The 27,556-nt window shown below is 40.3% G+C and overlaps 1 protein-coding gene and 1 long non-coding RNA gene across 5 annotated transcripts in view; one reads left to right on the forward strand and one right to left on the reverse strand.

The window, feature by feature from the left end:
• On the reverse strand, positions 1-27,476 carry RIPK1 (receptor interacting serine/threonine kinase 1). 3 transcript variants are annotated; one of them, XM_069008207.1, is made up of 12 exons: positions 27,201-27,476; positions 22,594-22,805; positions 20,784-20,937; positions 19,723-19,860; positions 17,172-17,400; positions 16,185-16,334; positions 15,021-15,097; positions 11,863-11,953; positions 9,064-9,651; positions 7,444-7,515; positions 5,443-5,607; positions 1-4,760 (listed from the first exon to the last, which is right to left on the reverse strand). In XM_069008207.1, the coding sequence occupies exons 2-12, from the start codon at positions 22,743-22,745 to the stop codon at positions 4,474-4,476; spliced, it is 2,103 nt and encodes a 700-aa protein (XP_068864308.1). In that variant the 5' UTR covers positions 22,746-22,805; positions 27,201-27,476; the 3' UTR covers positions 1-4,473. The 3 variants fall into 3 exon arrangements, with proteins under 3 accessions (XP_068864308.1, XP_068864309.1, XP_068864310.1); XM_069008208.1 differs by lacking the exon at positions 27,201-27,476 and adding an exon at positions 23,732-23,804; XM_069008209.1 differs by lacking the exons at positions 19,723-19,860; positions 20,784-20,937; positions 22,594-22,805; positions 27,201-27,476 and adding an exon at positions 19,045-19,443.
• The window catches only part of LOC138106885 (uncharacterized), an 86,383-nt gene that overhangs the window by 2,039 nt on the left and 56,788 nt on the right, over positions 1-27,556 (forward strand). The window lies entirely within an intron of this gene.

Below are 27,556 nucleotides of genomic sequence, written 5' to 3' on the forward strand. Positions count from 1 at the left end.
GGAAAGAAAAAAAAAATTATACCACCTTCAGAACTCTCCTCCTCCCCCCACCTTCCTCCCTTCTCCCACTGACAATGTAAAAAGACAACCCTTAAGATGTTCAGTCTGTTTACCACTTCCATAATAACCTTGTTCAGTCCATTTAGAAAGAGAAGTCTCTTCTTGCTCGTGCTATGAAAACAGTATCACAATGAGACAGCCACCCACTTCCAAATATTGTTCAGTCCATTTAGGAAGAGGAGTCTCTCTGCTCGCAATGTGAGTCCCTTCCCCCGACCTGCAGCTTTTCCCGCAACTGCTTTTGAGGGTCCACTCTTGAAGTTTTTTGGGGTACAATTTTAAGGTTGAGCCGTTCAGAAACAAAAACAACCAGAGGCCCTTCTCCTTCCTTGGGAGCAAAGGGTCTTCCTCATCTTCATCGTTAGGACTATCTCTGGGAGCATCTCTAGGAACTGAGGTTTTCTCCTTTCCCGTTTGGAGCAAAAGTCCTCATCTGGTTTATCTCTCCCTGTCCAAACTTCTCATGAAATTACAGCTGCGTCAGCATCTGCTTATTGCTTACGAGTTGAACACTCCACCCCCCATATCTTCATGAAATTACAACGGGATACTCTGATATATCATAGCTTCACAACAGAATTTCAGCTTTAAGCATCTCCTCTCTCTCTTCCCTCAGGTTTTCAGCTCTTCACAGCAATAAAAGGGTTAATCTCACCTCGGCCTTGCAGCTTTGCAGCTGGAATGTTGAATTTTTCTTGAAGTGGAGAGGGGGGAGAGCCAAGCCACTCTGGCTGCCCACGGCAAGGCAGTGGGGGGGGTTCCATGGCTGGAACAGGCCCATCGGCTCCAGGCTGGCCGTGGCCCGGCCCGGCCTGGCCCAAGCAGGGCCTGGTCGGGCCTGCTGGCCCCTGCACGGGGCCCACAGCCACCTGTCCCAGCGCCGGAAACGAGAGAGGGCTTGGGGGGGAGTTTGTCTATTCTTAAATGTGTATCACAGAGGGGGTCACAACTTTAAGTGGCTTAAAGAATTGTCCATACTCAAACTGGCCAGCTGATAGGTTCTATCAGGTCCCAGAGGAAGCTGTAAGCACCCCTCAGCAAGGACATCCCTTCCGGGACTATGCTTGCTAACCTATGACATATCAAACAGTGGTGAAAAATCTATCAGAGAAAAGTGACATAGTTTACTTAAAGCTGCTCATCAGTCAGAGGCCAAGTTCTTGAGTGTTGCTTCTCCTTGGAAACTGTCCTCTGAGGAAGAGGAACTGTATGTAGCCAGTTTGGTTCAAAGGTCACATATCAAATACTTGCAACAATGTCCTCTCTGAGTTTTTAATTCAGCATTATTAATTGGTATTATTTAGCAACTATTTTTGAATGAGTAAAAATTCCTCACATTCCTTAGCTGCTTGTACACGGTTAGTGGGGGCATGGTAACAAAATTAACCAGATGAATTGCTCTGAATTACATGGACTCAGTGCTCTCTGCATTGAAGAGTTTCAGCACAGATTAACTGCTGTGTGACTACTGGGCAGGGGTTGTACTTGAGTAGTATTTGATCTAAAGTCTCCAAGCACTTACTGTCTTAAAATGGGAAAACATAATGTCCTTGTGCATAAGTAGATGAGTTCACCTGTTCTTCACCTCCTGTTCTTCAAGGAGAGACCATGAGGAGGAGGTCTGCTGCTGCAACCCCTAGCCTTTTCCTCCCTGTCTTGCACCTCACCAATCTCATGAAAAATCTCTGTAAGGCTGCTGCATTACTACTGCCTCTGCCCTTGAGGCTGATAGCTTGCCAGTTTGATGTGAAATTATTCTTCTGTCCTTTCTCTCCTTTGTTTTGCTGTGAAATGTATCAGATCTATGCCATAATACACGACTCTCTTTTATCCTTGTCCCCATTATTTTCCTGCATTTTTGATCTCTCATGAAAGCCTGCTTTTCAAAAATCAGCTCTATCCTTATCTCTCTCTTCCATACTTAATGGTTCTGTAAATTTTTAGGTTGGGCAGAGCACTAACTCTTTCCTTGGACCTCTTGTACACCATTTGCTTTTACGTGTCACCTAGATAACCTTGTATTGAGACTTACAGCTTTGATTTCAATTATAGCCATCTTAAGAAACAAGACCAATCTTAATTGAGATACCAAGAAGATCCACAGAATCCCTAGGTAGTTTATTCCAACAGTTAATCATCCTCATGATTAAATATGTATTCTAATTTGGCATGCCTGGCTGCAGCTTCCAGGCATTGTGTCCTATTATGTGGTTTTCCACAATATGCTAAGGGACTTGTAGTACTTTAGCCTTTCTGCCCAGGAAGCTGAATCTTCTCTGTGATCGAGTTCTGCAAGGGCTGTACTGAAGGAGTTTGTCTCTAGATGAGTTCAGTTGTTTGTTTTCTGTACCATCTACAATGTCACATGAACTATGAGTACTAGTCTAGAGTTGGACTTGACAAGCACCAAAGCTAAAATGACCTTCATCTCCAATATCCTACTTTAAAGATCTAGGACTGCCTAGGACTGCCCTATGCCTAAGTCTTGTTCTAAAATGCTTCATGTTTGTGCTCTACATCTCTGTTCTTGTTGTCTCAGAAAGTAAGGTCCAGACTTGCTTTAATAATGAGCAAATGAAGCATTTAATGTATGTCCATTAAATAGTCACCACTCATTCTGAGTATCGAATAAGACAAGGATCTTATCAGCGAAGAATTGTGTATTATATAAATAAAGACTGCAGATATGGGAGATTTTAAAAACCAATGAGGGCTCGAATCAATGTACCAATACAGTCCAACCAAAGTTAACAGAACATAAATTGACTTTGTGATCTGTTTAGGGATTTGTTTCAGGAAGTAACACCGTAGCTGCTGGCTGTAACTCTCTGCAGACTGACATAGAGAAGACACTCCCTACCCCATTTCTCTATCTGCTTAAAGGAGAGTAATTTTTTTTTTTCTTGGGAAGTGTATGCTTATTACATTAGATAAACCACATCATTCTAGTATACTCAAGAGTATAGAATAGAATAGAAATAGAAATTTATAGAAATTTCAAATAGAAAATTTAGCATGTTGCTAAAACTGTAAGGCAATGCAATAAACTTTAAGTAGGTTTAAAGACGAAAAATATGTTGATGCTTGCTTTGATTACAGTTTCATTTTGCTTCCACTAAAATGGTGGGTGCTGTATCAAGGAGCAGAAATCCATTCTAACTACACTTCCATTAAGTTATTAGCTTTTTTTGACAATTAAAATGAATAGTTATGAACATTAATCAACACCTAGTGCTTTATGTACAGCATAAACTATTACCTGCTCCAAAACATCTGCTTGAAATATCTGAAAATCGGATGGAATAGGAGGTGGTGTCTCTCATAGGAAGCGTTTGGCATAATTATTCTTTGGGCAAAAGACTTCCAGTAATTCTTCTTTCATAGATACTACACGCTGAGATTATGTCAATATTAGGAAGTCAGAGTGACAAGGAACGTTTCCAAGCACTGGGATACCATCACCTACACTACAGAGCTGTTTCAGTGTTCCCCAAAAACAACCTGAATGCTGTGAAATAGTCTTTGCACAACATTCTTGAGGTTTAAAGAATTTGTTTTCCTGGCAGCAGGCTGCAGCATGTCAGTTTAACCTCAGCACCCAGTAACATTCCCAGGCACATTTGATCTACTAATATAAATACAGCCTGAGGGATTCAGAAAGTAGTGACACTCTGAGCCCCCAGAGCAAGTAGGAGAATGGGTCTTCAGTCAAGAGGTAATAAGGCACTTTTCCCTTCCCAAAACTCTTGTATTCCTGAGTTTTTACTTTGGATTGCATACTGATTGAACTTATTTTTTCACTATTTCATAAAGCAGATGAGACTCTTACCCTGTAAAATCTTTTCTACCAAACAATGTAAAAATATAATGCAACATTAACCTATAAAATATCAATTGTAGACTTTTTAAGCCAGAAATAGGTTTTGCTTTTATTTATGCTGCTGTTCTGCATAATTTTAGACATCTATATTTAATAAAAATTATAAAAAGATTTGAAAATATTGTTGACTTATACCAGTCACATAATACTGGCATGATAAGTATTGGCACTTCCGCAAAATGTAAGAGCTGATTTTGGTTTCTATACAAGTTTTTCAAGGAATAGGTTAGTCTTTACATATTATTACTTATTTGTTCAGAACTGAAGAAGAGTACCAACATGTTTCAAGATTATAATGTAGAAATTTTGTGTAATACATTCTCCTTCAATTGATATTTGTCTTACATTTTATTGTTGTCATCTTTGGACAATCGTTATGTTCGGAAGGAAGATGCCTTTTTTTTTATCCTTTGGAAGACCAAATATTTTTGATTTATTGGAGCTCTCAACCACTGAGAACTGGTTGGTGGAAAAAATATGTTCCAAAAGTTTGTGCAAAAAGGAGACCTCCGGAAGGTCTATTCTCAGTAAACTTATTCTTCTTGGATTTGCATCAAACTAGTAAGGAGATCCAGTCTTTGGCAGCCAAAGAGGGCCTTGGCAAGTTTTCCAACTGTAGCACCTTTGGAGCCTTCCCTCATTACCCACTTGAGCAGCATTTGGTAAACTTTCTCTTTTAGTCCATCTCGTTCATAGTCATGATCAATTTCATCAATCTCGGGATCACCAAAGCCCAGTTTCCGAGCACAGTGCTTCCACTGCTTAGCCAGATTTTCTCTCACTAGATTCAAATGTTTTTGTGTCAGGGCAGTAGTATTGTCTGCAAAAAGAAGAAGAGTGTAAGAAAATGGCATCATTCAACAGTTTTTCTGCTCCTTTCACTCTCTCTCCTGTCCTCCCCCAACTATTTATTGGTAATATATGGAGACAGAATCTTAGTGATGCAATCAGAAGTGGATTTCATGGAGGCAGCATAACCCAGTGATGGCAGGCAAGAAATGTCCAGTCAGAACATGTGTATTCACAGATCAGTTGCTGGACTTGCTCTTTGATCTGAAGCTATCATAAGTTGTTACTTAAACCTGCAAGATTGAAAAAACCCTTCCTAGAGTTCTTAAAGAGTTGTACATGTTTTATATTCTGAGACACAAATGGTTTATTTACTGAGGAATACACAAGGATGGTTTTAATTCAGTATTGACCAATGAAAATAAATTACATTTCAAAATCTTCCAACTTCTACTGGAATGAAGTTGTTGTGGCTCTTGAATATATGGTTTAACTTTTAGTTTTCCCTGTGTCATGTCAGGCACTGGACTCTATGATCTGCATGGGTCCCCTCCAGCTCAGGATATTCTGTGATTTAAACTAGAAGTCAGGTGAGGCTCTCAAATTCTGACCTTGCTTCTACCAGTTTGAGTGTTTCATACGTTCCAAACCAAGTGATTCTCAGATAATTATATGGGCTGAATACATGAAAACTAGGGAGATATTTCTCTTACCAAATATACCCCTTGCTTCATACTGTGTATAAATTTCTTCCATAGCAACAGGACAAGTGCTGACATGCTGATTGTGCTCATCAATCTTCATGTGATTGTAGGATCCAATTTGAATTCCAGAGCTGTTACTTATGTTGTATTTGATTGAATCTTCTGTATAAGGAACTTTAACACAAATTTACAAATATCAGCATAAGGTTCAAATCTCAAGAAGTAGGATAAGGAGGAAGCAGTTCTACTAATAAGGGAAGTGATATTCATTGCACTGGATGTAGAAATACCCATTTACTCGCAACTGTGCTGAGAGTATTTTCACTCTGCAGTGTGACACAAATGTACTTTAGTGAAAGCCCAGTCTATTTTAAGACAGAGTGCCACGACCAAGCTGACAGTTACTAGACTGTAAATAATGTTCTCTGTGCCTTGGGAATGCATAGTAGCAGTCTTGCTTTCTGCTGCCTAACAGCTTCAGGAGGTCAGCCTTGACTCGAATGCTCTTTTCGTTTTATCTTAAAGCCTCACTTCTTCCTCTCAGCTTTACTTTTCATAGCTGTATGTTCAGGTTTACAGTTATGATTTCTAAGTTCTGTGAGACTACAGCAAATCATTTCATGTTGCTCCTAAGATATGATTAGTTAAACACATAATTTGATCTTTTTCTTACTGTTGTTTGATTTCCACATGTAGTGTGAAACTAAGTCACTATTCATGTTAGGTCATGTCAGTTTTCTGTTCTCTGGACAGTGTTTTCTGAACTCTGCTTGGATACTCATCCACTAAACATTCTAAATCTAGTTTAAATGGCGAGTCTCATAACCTGGGTCTAAAATTGAAGTACAGATACTTAAAATGATACACCAAGCTCTGTATTTAATCACCTGAAATCATGATTAGATGTACAAACACCCTTGTTAAACACTCAATTGCAATGTGAACTGTGAAGATCTATAGTTATGTATGAAAAATCTAAGTGCACTTAATATATGCTAACCTGAGACTGCAAGTCAGAAATATTGTAAGTATGCACAATTAGATTGTTGAAGTTGTAAAAAAGGAATGTATTTTATCATGTCTCATAACATCTTAACTTCTACTCATAACATTATGACTCGTGTATCCTTTTTTTTTTTGTTTAAGAGCCAGAGGACTCAGGAAATATGTTCATATTTGTAGTTAAAAATATAAAGAAGCCTCATGTTTGCTATGTTCTTATCTAGTAACAAAATTAATTTAGCATAAGATATGAAAATGTATACAAATACTTTGTCAATATTACAGTATTAACAGTAAAACTTACTATGCTTATAAGTCTCCTTTCCCAAGCCTTTACACTTTGCAGCTTGTCAGGTTTGGGTCATCATTTAAGGGGTGCAGAGTCAAAAAGACAGAAACCTGCTCTTCCAAGTTTTCTTTGTAGTGTAGACCACTTAGAAACTGGACAAGCCTTTGAAAGGGTAATTAAAGAATTCGAGTGCCCCAAGCAACACAACTTGAAAGGAGCATATATTAACAGCTCCTGAAGGACATGACATGATTTTAGGGGTTCAAGCCAGTAGAACTGTAGAGACCTGTGCCCCAATGAAAGCTGATAACCATGAAGCCTGCAGCTAGAAATTTGTATTAAAATCTAAAGCAAGATAGGACAAAGTGTCCCAAATGTGTGTGTGGTTCAAGAGCTGGGCAGAGTGACAGCAACTTGAAGTTTAATCTAAGGAAGTGACTAGTTCAGGTGTATAGGAGATCTTGCAATGCTCTCATATTTTAGAAGTTCTTACATAAAAGAATATGTTGTCCTTGATTTATCAAATACACATTTAATGGTGTGTTTAGGTCCTGCTAGAGAATTAGTTTTACATACTGGTACTGAAAACTTCAGCTATGGTTAGAGGTATTAAGCAATAACGTAAATTATTTCAAGTTCCTGAAGTTTTTTGCTTTACTGGCCAGGATGCAATGCATAGCCTGTTGGCTACCAGGGCAGATGAAGGCCACAGCACTTACCTGGGCTTACTCTGGATGCACTAGGATAGTATGCAAATGTTCCCCTTGTGAAAGAAGTGGAATCCCTATTACCTGTACAAAGAGGAAAAAAACCCCAAGAAATGTCAAAAGCATTATATAAATAGAAAAGTAGATGTCCTTAACAATTACTGCCATATTTGTAACAGTGTGAGTATAGAGTGCTCTTAAATACAGAGATGAGAAGCTTTTTAATTAGCAGGGTTGTGTCTCCTTGAATAACTCTAGTTTAAGCAATGATCTTATTGTGGTTTTGCTCAGTTAATAATAGCCTTAACCATCTTTGGATCTCAGTGAGGACAATGGACTTTCATGTGGGTGTAGGAATATCTGGCAGTGTGGAATCACAGCACACTGCAGTTACAGTCTGAGCTGCCTTGTATCAAGTATTCAAACTGGCAAATTCCAAACTCCCAAGTGTGAGTTTTTGAATGCTCACAGATGAGCAACTCATACTGGGGCAGCAAGAGCAGCTGGGTTACGGTCACCCAACAAGTCAGTGAGGAGCTGAAATGCAGCTCTTGTGTACCTCAGTCTGGTATCTGCTACACTGCTTCACACAGCCTTCCTATAATAACTGTTTTCTTTATTTTTTTCGAACAGAAGGTTTTCCTTTATGAGTGATGTGGCCAATTCTAATGCCTGCCTTCTGACATGACAGCCCTTGGATTCATTTCAGTAAATAAACTCACATAAACAACTAATCACAGCCTCTGCATAAATAATTTAACAGAATAACACTATTCTGGCGTTCTGCCTGTAAAAAGCCAGGGATCTTTGATTTTCTTGTGAGATGACCTGGAAAATAACACCATGCTAAAAATATCCAAGAGTAGGAGCAGACATCTCATGCCATCTCTAGTTCCTCAAAGTTCTATCTTGTAGGTCTCTAGTTACCACTTATTTATATGTTTTGTCAATGCCCAATATTCTCTTCCTAGAGAATACCTAGAAGGTATTCTCTATACCTTTCTACTCCATGGCTTACCAGCAAACACCAACAGCTCTCCCCAGCACCAGGCAGAGCTCTCTGGAGAAACCAGTTATGAGCCTTAGCTCCTTGCTGGTGCCCTCTGTTCTGGAGTCTCTCAACTTGCTGCAAATCAACTTACAAAATACCCATCTGTTTTCTGAAATGCTATAAATGTTGTTTCTGCATGAGCAGAACCTATGGTATGAATGTTACGGTTTTGAGAGTCAATGTTCTCCTCAGCTTTCCTAGAATGACTGGTAGCAGCTCCTGGTTTTGGGAGCTGCTTTAGCAGTACTTGCTGTCTGCTCTTCCTTGGCTGGTAGCTGAAGAGTCACAGGTTGGGTCTCGTGCTCTTCTCTTACACTGATGCTTTAGAAATGGTTCATTTGAAATTGACAGCCTGACATCAGTGAAAGCAGCATAGTGAAGTCAAAGCTAGAGTGTTTTAACTTTGAGTAAACAAAGAGAACCTAATGAAATAAATTCATCCTTGCTATATTACAGATCAGCCTGTAGAGACCTTCAAAAAGCAGGTTGTTCCATGAGCTACAAAACTCTCCTGACACTTCATTGAATAGTGGAAAAGTATGTTTTCAGAAAGATAGGTGTTGGGGAAAGAGGAATCTCACCTGTATCTGTGTCTGAATTCTTTGAATACCAATTTACGTTGGTCTGTGATTGCAGGTTTTGTCCAGATTCTGGCACAGGAGGTTTACTTAGGCTAAAGTTACTGGCTGAACCCAATCCATAGGCATCCTCTGGGTTTCCTGTTGGAAGACTGTTGGGATATGGTCCATAAAAAACATCTACATTTCCCCGTTTTGGTGTTGTTGCAGCTGCCCGTGACCAGAAATTTGGATCCATGTTTGCCCAGAAATATGGATTAGTGTTTGATGCTGGTTTTGCAGCTCTTGGATACAGTTCACTTCGTTGAGAAGTAGGAGGTGGCTTTGCAAACGGATCGCAGGAAACTCTCCGTCTCCTTTCCTCCTCTATCATTTCAGGGCTGTATGCAACAGATGGAACTGCTTTATCCATCCGGCTCCCAAATGCGTGGTAGTTGTATTCATGCTGAAGTTTTTTTTCCAGATTATCAGCAGGTCCAAATGAGGTCTCACAGCTCTCAACAGGCTGGTTCTCAGGGGAAGCAGCAAACAGGGCTTCATTAACCTGACTGGTCATGGGACCTTGAGAGCTATGTAGAGAATTAGGCTGATCTGAAAGGGAGGAACATTAAATGTTTGAAAACATTCAAATGCAAGTATTTAACTTGTTGCAATGATACTAAAATCTATTAACCTACTTTATTATTATGGTATACTAAAAGGTTTAAGTAAAACATTACTTCCAGCATAAGACATTCTATAAAATAAAACACAGCTTTACTGACAAGTAGAACAGATTTTTATCTAGGAAGTACAGGTTTGCTTAAGCTATCAGTGTCAAAATCTCACTTAAGTAGTGTAAGAATTCACTGCATACTCTGCTTATATTGATATCAAGTTTTCAACCACTGAAAAAAACATTCCTGAAAGCAGGGTCAGACTTGCAGGGTCTGATTTACTGGTGTGTCTCCACTGGCATTAACTGGAGTTTAGTCAGTGCAAAACTGAAGTGTAACAGGATGGAAAATAACACCACTGTAGTAATAGGTGTAACTTCATACAGCAAAAATAATTAGTCATTAAAATCATATTTAAAAATGATGATGTAAAGTATCCTGTATGAGTATTTCATGATGAATACTCTGGTCCCAAAAAACACGCTTTTGCAAGTAATGTCTACCAGATAAAACAGTTTGTGTCATCTACGTTTTTCAAACTAATTCTCAGTATCAAAGGAAGCTCTACTTCAGCTTTGAACTAGATGGAGTTATAATATGTATGATGTTGTAGCATTCCAAGGCTAAACAAGAAACATAAAAATCTGCTTGTTACTACTTGTACTAATACTTTTAAAGGTAGGACTACAGATGCTTTCCTAAGGTTCTGAAAGTGTCACGCTTTTCTAGAAAATATCGTACATTGCTTGAAGCAAGGAACACTTACAGAGCACCGTAAAACTGGAATAAAGTGTATGTACTTCTATTTAGCTCAGATAATGCCTGTGAACTGAGGGTTTTTCCCCCCCAAATGACATTATTTCAGCCCACATTAGGCAGGACCAAAACAAGTTCCTTTGGATGGCTGTATATTAGTACACCTTCAGTCTGACTTGCTCTGCTTGTTTTGCTGCCGCTGCTAGAAAGGGAGTGGGAGGAATGGCTGATACAGAAATAACCCCATCCAAAGTGACAGCTCTTAGTAATTCAGTATTAGCATAAACTGTATGGCATCTGTTCTCCAGGGCAAGCTTGAGATGTATGAACAGATCCTGTGGGATGCCTTTCACTACCACTGTCTGAGTAATGCTCTTTGCCTAGAGGAAAAAAACCCTGCCTCAGACTGACAGGCTGTCAAGATGGCATCTTTCTGCAGTGGAGATTCACAACAAAGTCTTTTATACTTAAAACACGAGAGCTTCTGCAATCTGCAGCAGTCATACATGAGTCTTTCTGCTCAGGAAATGTAACTACACTCACTTAAAAATACAGCAGAGGGGTTGCCGTAAGTCCATCAGTTCTACTGAGGAACAATTGTGGCAAACCTAGCTTTGGGGAAGATTTATTAGTTGCATGTTACAGTTTAACATTATTAATTTAATTGTGTCTTTCAAGTGATGTGATTTAACTTGGCAGCAGTTTATTTCTACTGGATTTTTTATTATTTCTTGTAAATCAGTGTTGCAAATAAGATCCTGTGTCCCTTGACATTAAGAAACTTTGGTAAGAAAATTCCAGATACACTACTACAAAACTCTATCATCACATTTTAGAGAGCCAGCTCTATAAAATCACAAAACATGCAACTCATCTAAGATTTGATGGAAGTATGAGGAAAGGAGAGAAAAAACTACCTACTAGTGTTCCTCAGATTCCTTAGAGAGCGAGGTCATAAACAAAGGAATACTTTACAATTATGTATCCTGGTCATGTTCAGATCATTCATAAGAAAGGATGGAGAGGGAAAAAAAATGTCTTAATGAAATTAAAGCCTGCAAACCAAGCAGTTGGCATGATTAAAAAGATGAGAGGAAAGATCAAGTAATTATCAAAGTGACCATTGAAAAGCTTTATGTTAAACAAAATTTTTGGCATGGAAGAGGAAAGCAGAAGAGTGTAAAAGGAGATGGGTTTGAACTGTAGATGATAGAAATTTTGAAATAGTAAGTGTGACTTCTGGGAGCAAACAACATCTCAGTGATTACAATTCCTTCTGAGATGCTGAATAATTGAGTCTCTTAGTAACCCTTAATGGTAAGGTTACTTGCTTTGTACACAATTTTATCTTTGGCAAAATACACAGAATAATTACGTGCTAGTGGCTTACCTACTTGACCAGTGCTGGTATCTTCTGGTACAGCATCTATTTGAAGGGATTCCATCCTATTCAGAAGTTCATTTGACTCAGGCCACATTTTCTGCATGTGGGAAGGAAAAAATGATCAAATTATAGGCAAAAGCTTAACCAAAGGGAGTAGAATAGGAAACCTGTAGAATAGGAAACAGCACAGCTTCACTGTGAAGTGACCTGGATGAACAGATTCTGTGAGCCTCTGGGAAAAGATCCCATACTCTTGAGGAGAGCACAGCCTGATAGAAAATACCCATTGCTTTGCTACAGGTGGGCAAAATCTTTTCTTCAATGAAGGGAGGGAGGACTGCAATGCAACCGCAGTATATAATACTCTGGGTTGGCCAAACAATAGCCTTGCTTCCATGAGAGTATGAGCTGAATCCAGAGTGGCTCTGGATTGTCTGACTTGTATTTAATGGCCAGACTTTTGGCAACCAATCTCAGTGAGGGGATGCTGCTGAGATAAAGGTAGCAAACATGCATCCTGTTCTGTGCGTCTATATTTAGTAAGTTCATTCATCAACAGGGAAGAAGAGGTGAGAAATAATGAACATTCAGGTATAGACACATTGACTTTTATGAAGATAGTAGGAACGAGGAGTTTAGAGGAAATTTTCAAAAAGAAGCAGTCCAATTTCCTTTCTATAACCCTCATCCTCACTTCACCAGAGTGAAGGCAATGTCTATTCCTGTTCTACTCTTTTTATGTTCCCATTACTAGGCTTTGCTGAAAGTAATTTTTTTCTAACCTGGAAAAATTATTTCTCAACTTCATCTGAAGTGCTGCTTACTCATAATTTCCAAAAGTAGAGTTTGTGTGGGTTTTTTTTTAATTAATTAAACCCAAGAAGTACTTTCATAGATTAAAAATCAACAATTCCTATCTATCTCTTACCAAAAAATCAACTTCCTTCCAAAAGCAAAAGGTGAATTTCTAGCACACATTACAACCATAGGTCCTTAGAGTTTACTTGAGTGATGGAATTGTTTGAACAGGAGGGTTGGACCAAATGACTTCTGGTCTCTTTCAACCTCAACCATTCTGTGATCCTTTAGTTAGGAGGCTTCCATGATTGCTGGGGAGGTGGCAGGGAGGTTATGCCCAAATCCTCTAACTCATGTTGTACTAGTAATTCACGTAAGTGACTTGGCTTGGATCCACTACTCACAGTCTGTGCCCTGATTGTAATGGGTGCTTTCCTTCCTGAGAAAGTAATAAACTCACAGCCCGTTTTCTAAATAGTCATTTTGTCCCTATGGTTTCAGAGGTGCATCTGCAGAAAGCTAATGCATCTAGTAAAATTGGCCATGGTCCTGATTTGGGACTGCTATCATGTATTGGACATATATACAGTTCACATTGGGAGTTTGATCAAATCAGTCCAAGAAATCTGTTTCATCAATTTCATTTTGCAAAATTGTTGCTTTTTGAACAGTTACTGGTGCTTTGTAAACATCACATGAAATGAGTAAATTTCATTTCCACAATTGAAAACTTGGTGAGAAGGAAGCACTTTAAAAAAAATTGTGAAAGGATGGAAAGAATGGTTTCACAAGGAAGTTTGGTTTGGTTTTTTTTCTTAGTTAAAAATACTGTCTGTATTGTCTATGAGTGAAGTCTGTATAGTCAAGTGATTAAATTCATAAAAGCTATGATAAAAAGGTTCCATTATCAGCCCAGTTGCTCAAGAAGTTCTTATTTTCAGTCAGGAAATTATTCTTTTTATCATAATTTCTAAACTTACAGCCAGAAAAGTAAGAGAAACCAATTTGGATGCTCAGGAAAACTATCTGAATTTAACTTTTACCTGTTGATATTGCTGTGCTATAGCTTCCTGGTCTCAAGCAGGCTGAGACTCCTTTAGACACTGCCTGAAGGCAGGGCAAAAATTACCAAAAATTTACAAAGTTACTTTAAATCAGATTCTGCCACTTTTGAATTGCTAGAAATAACATTTTATTTCATGAGTGAGACTTAATGGATGTATGAGGAGCTTTTGCAAAGTATCATCATAGAATCAGTGTGTCACTCAGGTGGAAATAGACCTTGGAGGAATCCTCAGGCCACCTCCTGCTCAAAACACAGTTGCTTATGAAATCAGAGTTGGTAGCTCAGAGCTTCGTGCAGTTGGGTTTGAAAACCTCTAATGAGGTGACTGGACAACCTCTTCAGGTAACTTATGCCACTGCTCTGCTGTCCACAGAGGGAAAAGTTTTGGGTTTTTTTTGTTTCCCTCTTACATCCAGTCTGAGTCTCTCTTATTTCTGTATTTGTCTTTTTTCTCTAGTTCCTCACACGATGCGCTGCTGTGAAGAACTTGGCTTTGTCTTCTCAATAAACTCCTCACACATAGGGGCAGGTTGCTATTGGTTTATGTCCCCCAAAGCCATTGCATGTCTGGGCTTAAACAGGCACATCTCCTATGGCAGGACTAACAAGTGCTGAGCAGATCTAGTGCCTGTGACACTGCTGGTGCCAGGCAGGCTGTGGCTGGTGCCCAGGTCACTGCTCACCACCACTCTGAGGTTCTTCTCAGCAGTGCTGCTCCCTGGCTGGGCAGGGCCTGGTTGGCACTGAAGCCAGAGGTTATTTAATCTGAGGTGCAACATGTTCCACCTGACCTTTCTGAATTTCACAAGGTTTCTGTTGCCACATTCCTCCAGCCTGCAGCTACGAGCCTTGTCCTTGTGACTGTATTGACTGGTACTTGTAGTTTGGTGTCACCTGCACACCTTATGTGTGCTCCGTCGCTTCTGTCAGGTCACTGAAGGGAAGGTCCCAGACACCTGCACTACTGCAGCTGCTCCTGGCCTGCAGGTGAAGTAGGACCCATCAACTACGCTCCTCTGGGACTTGCCATCCAACCTGTTTTCATCTGCTCATCCAGACAGTAACGTCTGAACTTTGATACAGGAGTATTTTGGGAGAGAGTCTTGAAAACCTTCCTAAGGTTGAGATAAATGACATGCACTGCTCTCCCCTTGTTCACAAATCCAGCCATTTTATCACAGAAGGAAATCACGTCAGTCAAGCATGATCAGTCTTGAAGTGGCAGAATCTGACCATAATTGGGGTTGGGAAGAAGCAATGTGGGGAACCGACACTTTAAAATGCTTAGAAAGCTACTCACTTTTAAATTCTTCAGGTCTTCTTCAATATTTTTTCCTAGATTTTCATAGTAAAATGGCTTGTATATTTCACTGATTTCTGCAAAAAGTAAAGAACTAAATGAAAGTGGTTTTCAATGGAAAGAAAAGTGACTTGTACTGTTAATGATCTTGATGAATAAAGATTGAACAAAGACTTCTGTGAAGTCAGAAACAGGAAAGTTGTACATACATTTGGAATTCACTCACATGGTACATTTAATCTTAAAGCAGTAACAAGAACAGGATGACTTCTAGGGATTAGTTGTTGTTGTATTGCTTTTTGGAGTGAAATCTCTGTCTATGATCTGTAGCTGAGAGCATCTTGACTTGCATATGGGAAAATCAGGAGCTAAGAGCCAATACAAGCATAAGATTAATCTATTAGCAGTTAATTATGTATGTTAAATATGGAGATAATAGGTGGGTTCCTTCTGGTATACAAATTTCCTCTGAGTATTTAAGTACATGCCTGCTGTATATGAAGCTGTTGGTGCCCCTGTCTAAATACAAACCTCAGTTTCCTGTTATATGTTGGGGTCTTTTCTGTGGGTTGGGGTCGTTTGTTTTTTTTTTTTTTTTATTGGCACTCTATATTGAGGCAGAAAGAAGAGACAATGAGATATAGAATTTTGACTTATTTGCTGAATGCTCTTAGTCTCCTTCCCAGACCATTCAGCCAAGACTTCTACTGATTGGAAGTGTTTTGGCATCTGACCACATGAAAAGATTATTAGCTAGTCAAAGTCAGTTGAATTGCTTATGGAAGAATAACTAGGAGAGCTTTTGAATCTAGAATATTTTTAATAGGATCCAATCATGGTCAAGATCTACTGTATCACTTGATGTTAGTTTTTCTGTAGGTTTCAGCAGTAAGATTATACTATGCTGAAGAGAAATTATCAGGTATAAAGTGTCTTATTTAGCTCCATCCACTTACTAGGATTTCTCAAACCTGTAAATGCTGGATCAGATCCCATTTTTGGTCATAGTACAGAGAGCACACTTTACAGAATATGTGAATTGCTATTTCAGTTTTCAAAAAAAACCCCTACCTTATTTCAAGAGGAAAATACTCAGGTTTGTTTTGCTGCATTATAAAGTATCAACGGACACAAACAAAAATGAATCCCAAGGTAATGCCTTACCTGCAAAGGTTGGGCGTTTCTCTGACTCTTCATCCCAGCATTGCTTCATTAAGTCAATAATTTCCACTGGACATTTATCAGTGATCTCCTTTAAGTCTGGTCTGTTTCCATTTATGATGCCAAAGCAAATCTGGGCTTCATTTATACCATCTGAAAAATAAAATTTCCCATCAGGTTCTGCTCGTGGATTTTGCTACCTTTCCGTAGGTAAAAGAAACAATGAAGTGGCTCCCTGTGTGTTTGTGGATATGTAAAATATGATTTCAAAGATGTCCAGATTACAGCTAAAAATCTTTCATACTAGTGAATTTGAATCCACTGCCCTGATTTCCATGGATTAGAGAATTATTTTAAGATGAATGGATTTACTTTTGTATGTAAGACGTGTGCAGTGTGAGTAAGGGTGACAGATGTAGCTCTCTAGAACCTGCATCTCAGGTGCGTCAGTTCTGCACTACATACGAACACAAAGATGGCCACACAGGCAACATTTAGCCACTTAATTAGCAACAAATCCAATCAAAATTATAAATGTGTTACTCCAGAATTGCACAGTTGGCTCCTATTGTTCTCCATAAGCCCATTGGTGCAGGTTAAGAAATCAGCACCACGCAGCTGAGAATCGGTTACTGACTGCGGGATCATTCCCATTTCCACGTGTAACTAGCCCACCTCAGGAAACAGTGTCTGTCAAAGTTTCCATCCTGGCCCACCTGAGGTTTGCCTAATTTCTGGCACCAAGTCTGGTTTGTGCCCACACCATGTAGATGTGAGTAGATTCAGCTCATGGCTGCATTTCATTCAGACGTTCTTGTCCATGCTTAGAACTCAGGAATGATACAACTAATTCCTGTCACTGGCCATGAGGTGCCAAATCGGTGCTACTCTAGGCCATGGATGATTCAATCTACTAATCTTAATTTTATAATGTGAATTGCTTAATATTTGTAACATTTTTCTGATAGCATCCTTTGAGAAGTAGCGTACTTTCGTATGGCTCTTTGTTAGCAAAAATTGCCCAGATCACAATGCCAAAGCTGTAAACATCTGATTTCTCCACTGGTTTTGCGTTAACACAGCGTAAATGCTCCGGGGCCATATAGAAAAGAGTCCCAGCATTGTTCTGGCAAGTGCTTTTGATTTGCTTCTGCCGGAGAGTTTCTTCTTGGGTCAGCCTGCTCCAGCTCTTAAAGGAGGCAACACCGAGATCTGCAATCTGAAAAATGAGACAAATCAGAGCTAGTGCTCTAATGAAGAGGAGATAAAGAAGTATTGCATGCAGTGCTCAATTTTATCAAGACTTAATACTAATCTAATAACTTATCTAAAAATTAAATATTGAAAAAATACAACTAAAGAAAGGGAAACAAACTATTTGATTTTTTTTCTTGTTTTGGTTTGTTTGGTTTGGTTTTTGTCCTAAATAAGGTATCACAGCCAATTGCGAGCCATTAGGCTGAACTTTTATTATTGATTGTGGAATACTTGCACAATGCGAGGATAGAAGAAATTTGGTTTCACTCATATTGACAATCATATTTGTGGTCTGCTGGCAGCACTCATGGAAGAAGAGAAGATTCATATGAGAAGAATTTATGAGATAGGCAGATGTGCCTCCTCCCTCACTGCCCTTTCCATTTAGATTCCATTTAACTCAACCTCCTTAGATCTTACTTCAGAAAAGGAGAAGAGGAGGATCTAAAATAATGTGATATGTATACCAAGGAGGCATGGAAAAGAATAGGACGGAAAAAGTTAAAGCAGAGATACCTGGGTACTGTGTGCTTGACAATGTGACATTACTGAAACTTTAATGTTCAGTTTTGCAACTAGACTAATGGTTGCTGGTGAAGAAAGTAATCCTTCACTCCTTTCTCCTTTTATGTGCTCCCTTTGCTCCTCTTGTTCCAGCACTGATACTTACCTGGGAAGACCCAGTGCAAGGCAGTCAAGCAGATTGCTGAACCAAGTGCTCCCCAACAGAAGGGTAGCACTGCCAACAAGGTAAATGGTAATCTGCTGGTTTGGCTTCCTAAATCAAGGCACGGTGTTCAGATTAGCACCAGTGCTAACACAAGGGAACAGGAGGTCAATAGGAGAGGAAAACTGAAAGAAAATGGGCCTGTCTCTCTTGGCCACAGGCAGCTGTCAAACAGAGTTGTGTAACCCAATTACTTCAGATAAAAGCAAGGTGACATCTTGCCTCACTTGTAACTCACTTTTCTCTCTTATTGCCGCTAACTAGCTTATTGTTTCTCTTGAATTTCTGAAGCCTTGGGCTACATTTAGAGGTTGTGTATTCAGAGGAAAATGTAGGTGACCTTCTGAGGAAGTAGGAGTCCAGCTTCATGTCTGCAAGTGAGAGGAGGTCTAGGGATAGAGAAGGATATGACATAAATCTTTCTACATTTACGATTTCCTGGAACAACTATTTCCCTTTCTAATTATCAAAAAATGTTAGACACATTCAAGCAGATCATACAACAGCTGCCTTAAGTTATACTTTTGATGAAGCTGCTTAAGGAAGTCTCATCTGATTCTAAATTTGATCTTGAGCTCCAGATCAGTTTGTCATGAAATATGATGATAGCCTAGTTTGGTCCTGTCCATATAAGCAAGCGGAAACCCAAACCCTCATACAATTTACCTTTAAAGCAGATCATTATGGGGTTTTTATTTTTGGAAAATAAATACATTTATAATTCTTATCTGCAAGGTGCTCATACTGCACTTGCCACTATATTAACCTTGTGAAAGAACTTCTCACTAATTTATGTGTGAGAAGTAGAAAATGACAGAGCTCTCTTCACAGAAATTTATTCTGTAGTTTCAAACTGTAATGGGGTGATTAACAACTCACCTTGACCAGAGACATGATATTTGATGAGGACTGCTGCAAATTCCCCTCAGGTTTATTCCGCAATAGCCTCTATATCTATGTGTCTTGATCCAAAACCCCACTAAAGTTAATAGAAGTGCTTTGGAATAGGCTTATAAACCATTCTTTGAAGTAGTGTCCTGATTCAGTTTTTTTGTAGCTCCTGGATGTCATTTAAAAATGATGACTAAGGGAAAAGAGGGATACAAAAGAAGAAAAGATAACAGGCAAAAGAAGGAAAGGAAGAGGTGAAGGCAGGAGGAGAAATTACAGCAATAAAGGACAAAAGACATTATCCATAAAACGTTCTATTTTGTTTCAAACTCTGTATTAACATTTGTTTTATCTTTCTAGTCGTTATTTATAGCTCATTAATTCTCAACAATATATTTTTTTAATGCCCTTATTTATTTTACTTTTTTTCACAGTTGGGGGAATACGGTGCAAATCTCAGACTCAGAGGCTGTATAGGCCACCATCACCATTTGTATAGGCCATCAATTCAGCGATCCACGGCTAACACTCTCTTAGTGATAGCTCGCTAAACTACAAAGGCAGTAATCTACCAGTCCTACCACATTAGGAACTCTAACCAGCATGGCTGAAATGGGTTCTTCAGCCCAAATCACCAGCCTTCTCCATTCATGTTCTAACAAGTACCTTAATGTGGAAGTCTCTGTCCACAAGGATGTTTTCTGGTTTTAGGTCTTTGTGTACAAAGCCTTGCTCATGCAGATAAAGCATTCCTTCTGTGATCTCCAGCACGAAACGCCCTCTCACTGACAAAGGTAGTGAGAGCTAAAAGAAATAACAAGAAGTGCCATCTATTAAAAAATGCAACTACAACAATCAAATTAAAACTCAGTCTTTAAAAAAAGCTCCTCAGTCCCAAGAATACCTCTGCTTAAGCTATGGTAAGAAAAACCTGCATCGCCAACAGGTTGAGGGAGGTGATTGTCCCACTCTACTCCATACTGGTATGGCCTCACCTTGAATACTGTGTGAAGTTTTGGCCACAATTTAAGAAGGATATAAAACCATTAGAGAGTGTCCAAAGGAAGGCACAAAGATGGTGAAGAATCTGGGGGGGGAAGCCGTATGAGGAGGGGCTGAGGTCACTTCGTCTGTTCAGCCTGGAGGAGACTGAGGGAAGACCTCATTATGGTCTACAGCTTCCTCATGATGGGAAGTGGAGGGATTGGCACTGATCTCTTCTCTCTGGTGGTCAGTGATAGGGCCTGGTAGAATGGCATGAAGCTGGATTAGGTGATGTTTAGGTTGGATATTAGGAGAAGGTTCTTCACCCAGAGGGTGCTTGTGTTTTTTGGGGTTGTACTGTGCAAGTTGGACTTGGTGATCTTTCAAGGTCCCTTCCAACTAGGAATATTCTATGGTTCTAAGGTCCTTCTTGGATCAAAATTTTGGCATTAGCAATTTTAGAGTCACTCCGTATTTACAAATATTTGCTACATATTTAGCAAATTCTCCATATATCTCAACAGACACTTCTATAACTTTTTAGTCTGTAATTGGTTTGCTCCTCTATGATGCACAGGAAAGCCACTGTCATTTTCTGCTGTCTCTAGAGAAGGCAGTGCTGCCACTGGCTTTTTAATACAAGAAAAAAAATAAGAAATTTAAGACTCCATTCTCTGGCAGTAACATCCTGTCCCTTTCAAGCAGCTCATCAACCCTAAGGGATGAAGTAATTGACTGCTCACATTCTGTAGCACTTTCATCATGTTCCCCCGGTCCACGTACTCCATCACAAGTGAGTAGTTTCCGTCTTCCAAAATGACACCCAGAAGTTTTACCACACGGTCATGCTGCAGTCTGCGCATAATCCTGCCTTCTTCAAGAAGGGAAATGTTGTACCTGTGAAACAGAAATTACCCTGAATTTAGGTGCCAGCCTAGAAAGAACAAAGGGATGAAAATCACACTGATTCATGATGAAAACCATGGCCAAAAAATGTCAACATTCTTAGAGCCCCTGCAAGATTAACCATACCTTCAGCTGATTTTGAATTGATACAGCTTTGTTCACGCCAGGTTATATTCTCTAAGATTCTGCTCAAATGCCTTACACAGAGACTGTCTGCTCAACCTGATTAAGGCCTGCTTTTCAGAAATTGCATAAGCATTCTTCTTGTCGGTACCTGTGGATGCCCAAATCTTTGAACTGGGGTGAGATCTGGGCAGGGCTTGGAAAGAGCCTTGGAACAAGGAGGATCAAGATCCACTCCACTACTTCTTGTACAGGAAACTTATAGAGTTCTTGTTTCCAAAGGGCTTCTTGTTCAAAATGGATTTATTACACATACACTCTAAATGATTACAGCATTTACTAACAATTACTGGTTTAGGATGAATTCAAAGCCTGCCTCTTTACCTGGGCCTCAGTACAGCCCATCAGTAATCACATGTACATAGCTGGGAGCTCACTAAGGGTCTTAAAAAAGAATAGTATCCATTACATAATGAAGGGGTGATATTTTTATTATTGTTCCTGTTCTAGTCATCAGACAAAAGGATGTAAGAAAATATTGAGACTATACTGCTTGCTAATGCTTTCCTACCCTCTGACTTAAAAGGAAATTGCTTTCTCTATCTGTGTTCATCCACATTTCTAGAGAAGAAACTGGTTGTTTTGTTTGCATTAGGCTCAGTTAAAAAATTTAATAAAGGCTTTTGGTTCAATATTTTAAGAAATAACAAAATTATGAGCCTGCATAGTGAGAAAATGAAAACACAAACCCAAAAATACACTTGGCAGGCTTGTCCATTTTACCTGTGGTTATTCCAAGCGGTCATTGCAGGCTCCATACTATTAGAATATCTTAATTTTTGTTCCACCAGCAAAATAAAAACTCAGTTAATTTATTTATCATAACCCAAAGTAGAAAAAACATGGAATTTTGTCTCTCTCGAGTGGATGACTCATGGGAGAGTTTTAGTATTGTTATGGCTGTCAGGTAGTAGAGCTGCAATGTGACCTGAATCCACCAAAATCAACAGTTAATTCAATCTTTGAATTATATCAGTGGGCTTGGCTCACTCTGCTCTTTTTCAAGGGTGGGAGAGTTACATTCCTGGTACTGACACACATGGGGTTGGAGTCCTGCTGATAGTTTATGTGTGTTCCTAGTGGACATCTACAGTTGGATAATTTCATTGAAAACATATCTGCAAGTTTGAAGATACTGTGTGGCCACTTAGTTCCTGCATTTCCATAAGTGTGCAAGAATCCTCTTGATTCTTAACAATTCATGATAGTGCTCACCCTGTACCAAAAACCAGGAACTTCACTGGAACAATGAGTTAAAACGAAAAAGTTGTCTCGAAAGGGGAAAAAAGTAAAATTTGCAGGACAGCTGTTAGCATTGCACATACACTATCTCCATTCTGCACATACACTATCTCCAGAATCCAAAGACCTGAAGTTATTACACTCTATTTAGGTTTATCTTAGTTGAATTTAGAGGACTTAGACTAACTGAAATAAAAATCAGAACTGAGATCTGTAACTTACTCACTGCGCTGTGGTCCTGTATACACTTTTTTTAATACTACATATCCATGTTTCTTGTGAAAGCATAAAGAAATTGTTCCAAATCCTCCAGCATCTAATTGTTTTTTTTCAAGCAAATCCTTGGTGTCCATGTGGATGTCTTCCAGAGACATGGCTGCAGTCTTTGTGGCTTAGCAATTAGAACAAAATCAAGTGCCCTTGTGCTTCTGGACCTGTAGTATAAAGGAGGAAAAAGAAGTGTCATTAAAAGCATTTAGCTGTTCCACTAAATAAGTATACATTTAAGGAGTGGGACAGAAACATAAACTCTCACAACCCTTATGAATGCTCAGTTGGAAACCAAAAATGCTGTGGTTCTCACAGAATCACAATGATTTATCCTGTCAACCCACTACAGTTATATTCAGTTGATGTAAAACCATTTCTTCACGTGAGGATCTCAAAGTGCTGTTGATAAATAGTTTTTAGCCATACAATATGCAGTAGATCGGTACTGTTCCTACACTTCATATGTGCAAAATCCAAACCCCAGAAAAATCAAGAGCCACAATCCCAAAGGCAGGTAGTGCCTAATGATTCTGATAGGTATCTTGTTTTCTGAATTGCCTGAACATGGGCCTGTCAGGTGCTCAGATTCTTATATAACTCTAAAGCTACCTTTTAGGCATCTTTGCAAACCTAGCTCTAAAGGTTTTGCTTAAAGCTTAAACCAAACAACCAAATAAAAGGTTCCTATGGAGGGTGAAATGAAGGACTCAGCTTCTATGGGAAACTTATTTGCACATGAACTCAAGGAGACAAGTGCTAGGAAAGAATATGTATGGCAACTTCTCTTCTGCCCGTTAAAGAAGAGGAACAAAGACATTGTGAAGGCTTGTAGTAACTCCTACATGCATCAAGACAAAAAGAGAGTTTGGGGGATCCTACAAAATACGTAAATAATAGATAAGTAATAGATAAGTAAACACCAGCGGAGGCCAGATCCGTTGATAAAGCTGTGGTATTCTCTTGCCTAATATGTTTCCCAGGCCAGCCCCTGCCTTCAGCACATGCCAGCAAGCTGCTTTGGTAGCACTGCTGCAAGCCAACAAGCTCTGCTTTTTTTTCCCTCACTAAGTTTTTAACTTAAGCACCTTACATCAGGTAAAGAAAGAGTTTGCTGAAAAAAGACAAAGTCCAAGAGACTGGCAGGGCTGTTCATTTTCCACTCATCTTGGATAACAACGACACAGACAGAGCTGGAAGAAAGGCACCACCTCTAAGTGCCACTATCAGCAACAGCAGATTGGCTCGTTGGGGTAACTAAGAGCTCTAAATAGTGTAGCAAAGGGACTCCCAAGTTTTTCCAGACCAACAAATGACTGCTAGCTCCTGTAAACTACTGTGTGCCTGTATCATCAAATCTCTAATTGAAAAGATTGCTTAATGTTGTTGTGATCACCAGCTGCAGCCTAATTTTGACTGCCTCATTACCACAGCCTCTTTGGGAAGTCTGGGAACTGAGGAGCTAGTGTGTGTGGAAAGTAGGTATCTGAGGGAAGAGAGATGTTTCAGTGCAGAGCTGGAAATTGTCTGATCAGTTCAATACTGACAAGTCAAAACAGGGAAGAGTAAATTTAATTTTTAAAAAATAAATAAATTGTGCCTGTAGAAGAGTTAGAGCAAGAGCTTTCTCTTCAAAGTAGAGACTCTAGGGGCTGCTGTAGTACAGATAGGGAACAACCTCTCTACACCCAGAGCAATGTCCTCTCTTCAGACTTGTCTGCTTTGGCTTTCCTGACTTCAAAAGGATGCAGGCTTTGTTTTGCTGCAGTGCTAGCCTGCATTATGAGCACTAGACTGCACATATGGCTGCATTCACTTAGTAAGAAGGTAAGTCCTGCTATGCCTAAAAATGATTAGAGGAAATTTTTCTTGTGTTTTGTTTTGTTTGTTGTGGTAGCTGGGTTTTTTTCTTTTTTTTTTTTTGTTTTTTTTTTTTTTTTGTTTTGGTTTCGGTTTTTTGTTTTAATTCCTTAACAGCCTATCAAATAGTAGGCAACAAATGACTCATAGCAGTGCCATTGCTGCTTTCATACCTGAGATTTCATCTCCCTGAAAGTTTCTGGTGATGGTTCTCTGGATTTCTTGGGGTGGTACTACTCACTTTTGTGCAGATGGGGTGGATATCACATGTACAAGGGCCTTAATTCAGTCATGAGAGTCAAAAGTGGCATAAACTAACATCTGGGTCTCCCTTTCAAGAATTGGTTTGAAGTCACTTGTGTATGTTAATTTTTCCATGCTAACAGCAATTATGCATCTAGGTAGTAGTTATAAGACTTCCATGTGCTTTTCTTGTGAATGCAAAGTAGATGTGTATTTTTGAATGGTGAATCTTTAAAGTTGCATTAATACCACAGATAGCTTGGGACTGGCATTCAATACCATATAACCTGGCAAAGAACAGCTCTGCCCAAAGCTGCAACAATACAGAACCTTGTTCCTGTTTACATTGTTAATTATCTGTTCCTACCAAGCCACATGTAGTCACTATAACCAGAAGTCTTGGAAATTCAAAAGAAGTAACATCATAATTATCTAAAATCATAATGTATCTGCTGGAGTGAGCTGGGTAACATTCAAGAAGACAGAATTTTCTTATGAGGTGGGAGGGAACCTTCCTCCTTGGGCATGGTAGGATGCTACTACTTTTTTTGCTGTTCTTATTAAGTAATGAGGTACCCTGAATAGAAGCTCTCTAAGATCTAATGACTTATTTCAAACCCAAAGTTTCTGTTTTGTAGAATGACTATCACAGGAAAACAATCTCTACCCAGGCTTTACAGCAAAGACTACTTATTCTGGTATACTATTTAACATGAAATATTGGCTTATGATACCTTGAAATGTCAGATGACAAAAAATCAAGGACGGAAGCTCAAACACTCAGGTTCATTCCAACCTTACTGCTTCTTATTGATACAGGGTAATTTATGTGTATCCTCAGTACTTAGGACACACCAATTCATACATTATGTATCTGTGGTTAAGAGAACAGAAATTCTGTAGTTTGATTTAGCCTACCCTTAGAGAAGCTATGCATACTTCTAGTGGTTAATTTATGTTCTGTGAAGTAGCCCTCATCTGTATACTTGATTAATTACAAAGCAGGTTTTTTCATATACTACTCTGAACATTTGTATTAGGGTGGGTTCATGTTTACCAAGTGCCAGCATGTATTATGAAAATTTTGAATACTGGTTTCTCAAAGAGAGGAATTTTTGTCCACCAGTATGACTGGTGTTCCTTAGAGAGTTCCTTGTGGCATTTTTCTTTTTAACACCATGGTTACATCCTCTCCTCTAACTCCTAAAGGGCATATAAATTCACAACAATCACACCCTGGACATTAGGTCATTGGGTCATATTTCCTAATCACTGTTCAAAAGTGCTTTCCTCAGTTCTAATGATTTGTAACTGATCTGATGCAGATCTGAGGGGACCTGCACAGTTAAGGAGGAGTGCTGAGCACATTAGCACAGTAATATGAAAAAACATTTCTTGCAGCCTTTGTAGTCTAATGATGCTCACAGCACATAAGTTCTTCAGAGGTGCTACAAACTTTAATTGGAGATTAGCACGTTTACAAGTGCCAAAAATCGTGGCCACTGTGTTATCAGTCAGTAACAGAAAGGAATAAAGAAGAGAAGCCAAACTGGTATTCCCAAATGAGTAACATGAGAAATAGAAGGGTTGCTTACAGCTGATGACAAAAATACTGCATGTGTGAATGATGTTTCAAAAGCTGTCAGGGCATCTCAGATCTGCTGCTGTAACTGTCATAACCCACTTCATCTAAACCTTTCCCTTCTGCTCCGATTTTTCAGCTGATGCATCTTTTCACTAAGGAATGATTTTTTTTTTTCTATTTTCCTTTTGGAAATACCGAAGAAAATACCCGTGTCAGATCATCATCATGTTACAGAAAGGATCACGTGGGAAGGAGAAACCGATACAAGGGAAACAAAGGTGTTATGCAACACAAGTTTTCACACGAGCAGGGGCAGCGTGGGAAGAGGAAAGGATGGGGTCTGTGCAGTGGCCTGCACCCGTGCAAAGGTGTCACAGTCGGTTCTGGTCACAGAAGTGTGCATTCCGTACGGAACCGGGGCAGGCTGTCTCGGCTGCGGCGCCGCGTCGGGCCGTGGCTGTCAGAGACGGGCGCCTGCAGCCGCTGCCGGGCGCTCCCGCTCAGCCCCAGCGCGGCCCCGCCGCAGCCGCGGCGCCGGGAAGCCCTAACGCGGGGCTGCTCCGGCCTAGTTCCTCGTTGGTTGACTTGCCATGTCACCCTTCTCCTCCCGGCGGCTTCCTGCCGCCGCGCCCGCCTCCTCCCGTACGCACCGCTCCCCCGTGCCCAGGAGACCCTCCTCGGTGGGGCGGCATGGGGGGATGTAGCGCCGCAGCCCCGCCGGGCCATCCCGCCTCGCAGCCCGGCAGCCCCCCGGGCACCGCCACTCGGACCCGCAGCGGCGCCTTCGCTCGGCAGGGTCGCCGCGGTGCTTTCGGTTTCGGCGCGGCGGCGCGGCCCCCTCCCGCTGCCCTCACTGCCGGCGCTCCTGCCTTACCGCGCCCCGGCCGCTCTCCGTCCTGCCGTCTCCCCGGACGGCCCCGGGGTTCGCATTCACGGCCCTTCAGTAAGCGCCTCGGTCCCCGGGCTGCGGGAGGCGGAGCGAACGCGGCAGCTGGGCAGGCCCGAAGCGGCGCGGGTGCCGCGCGGTGACTGTCCCCGGCTGAGCTCTCTGGGCGCGCTCCGATCGGTGCCGCGCAGTGATTCGGTCACTGGTTGAGTGCTTTGCGCACTGTGAATCGTGAAAACCTGGCGACGTTATCAAGACTGACACCACCTGGGATGTTGAGGCGTGTTGGAAATGCCTTTCTCTATGGAAGATTTGGCGCTGGAGATGTGGGGATTTTTTTGTTC

This window comes from Aphelocoma coerulescens, chromosome 2 (genome assembly GCF_041296385.1).
Source record: "Aphelocoma coerulescens isolate FSJ_1873_10779 chromosome 2, UR_Acoe_1.0, whole genome shotgun sequence".
NCBI classification, from domain to species: Eukaryota; Metazoa; Chordata; class Aves; order Passeriformes; family Corvidae; genus Aphelocoma; species Aphelocoma coerulescens.

Coding starts and splice junctions, on each gene's coding strand:
- RIPK1 (XM_069008207.1), bottom strand. CDS start 22,745: ATGTCTCTGGAAGACATCCACATGGACACCAAGGATTTGCTTGAAAAA. Junction 19,861..20,783: donor TGATGAAAGTGCTACAGAAT/GTGAGCAGTCAA, acceptor TATTTCTTTTAG/CTCTCACTACCTTTGTCAGT. Junction 4,761..5,442: donor TGAAGCAAGGGGTATATTTG/GTAAGAGAAATA, acceptor TTCTTTTTGCAG/ACAATACTACTGCCCTGACA.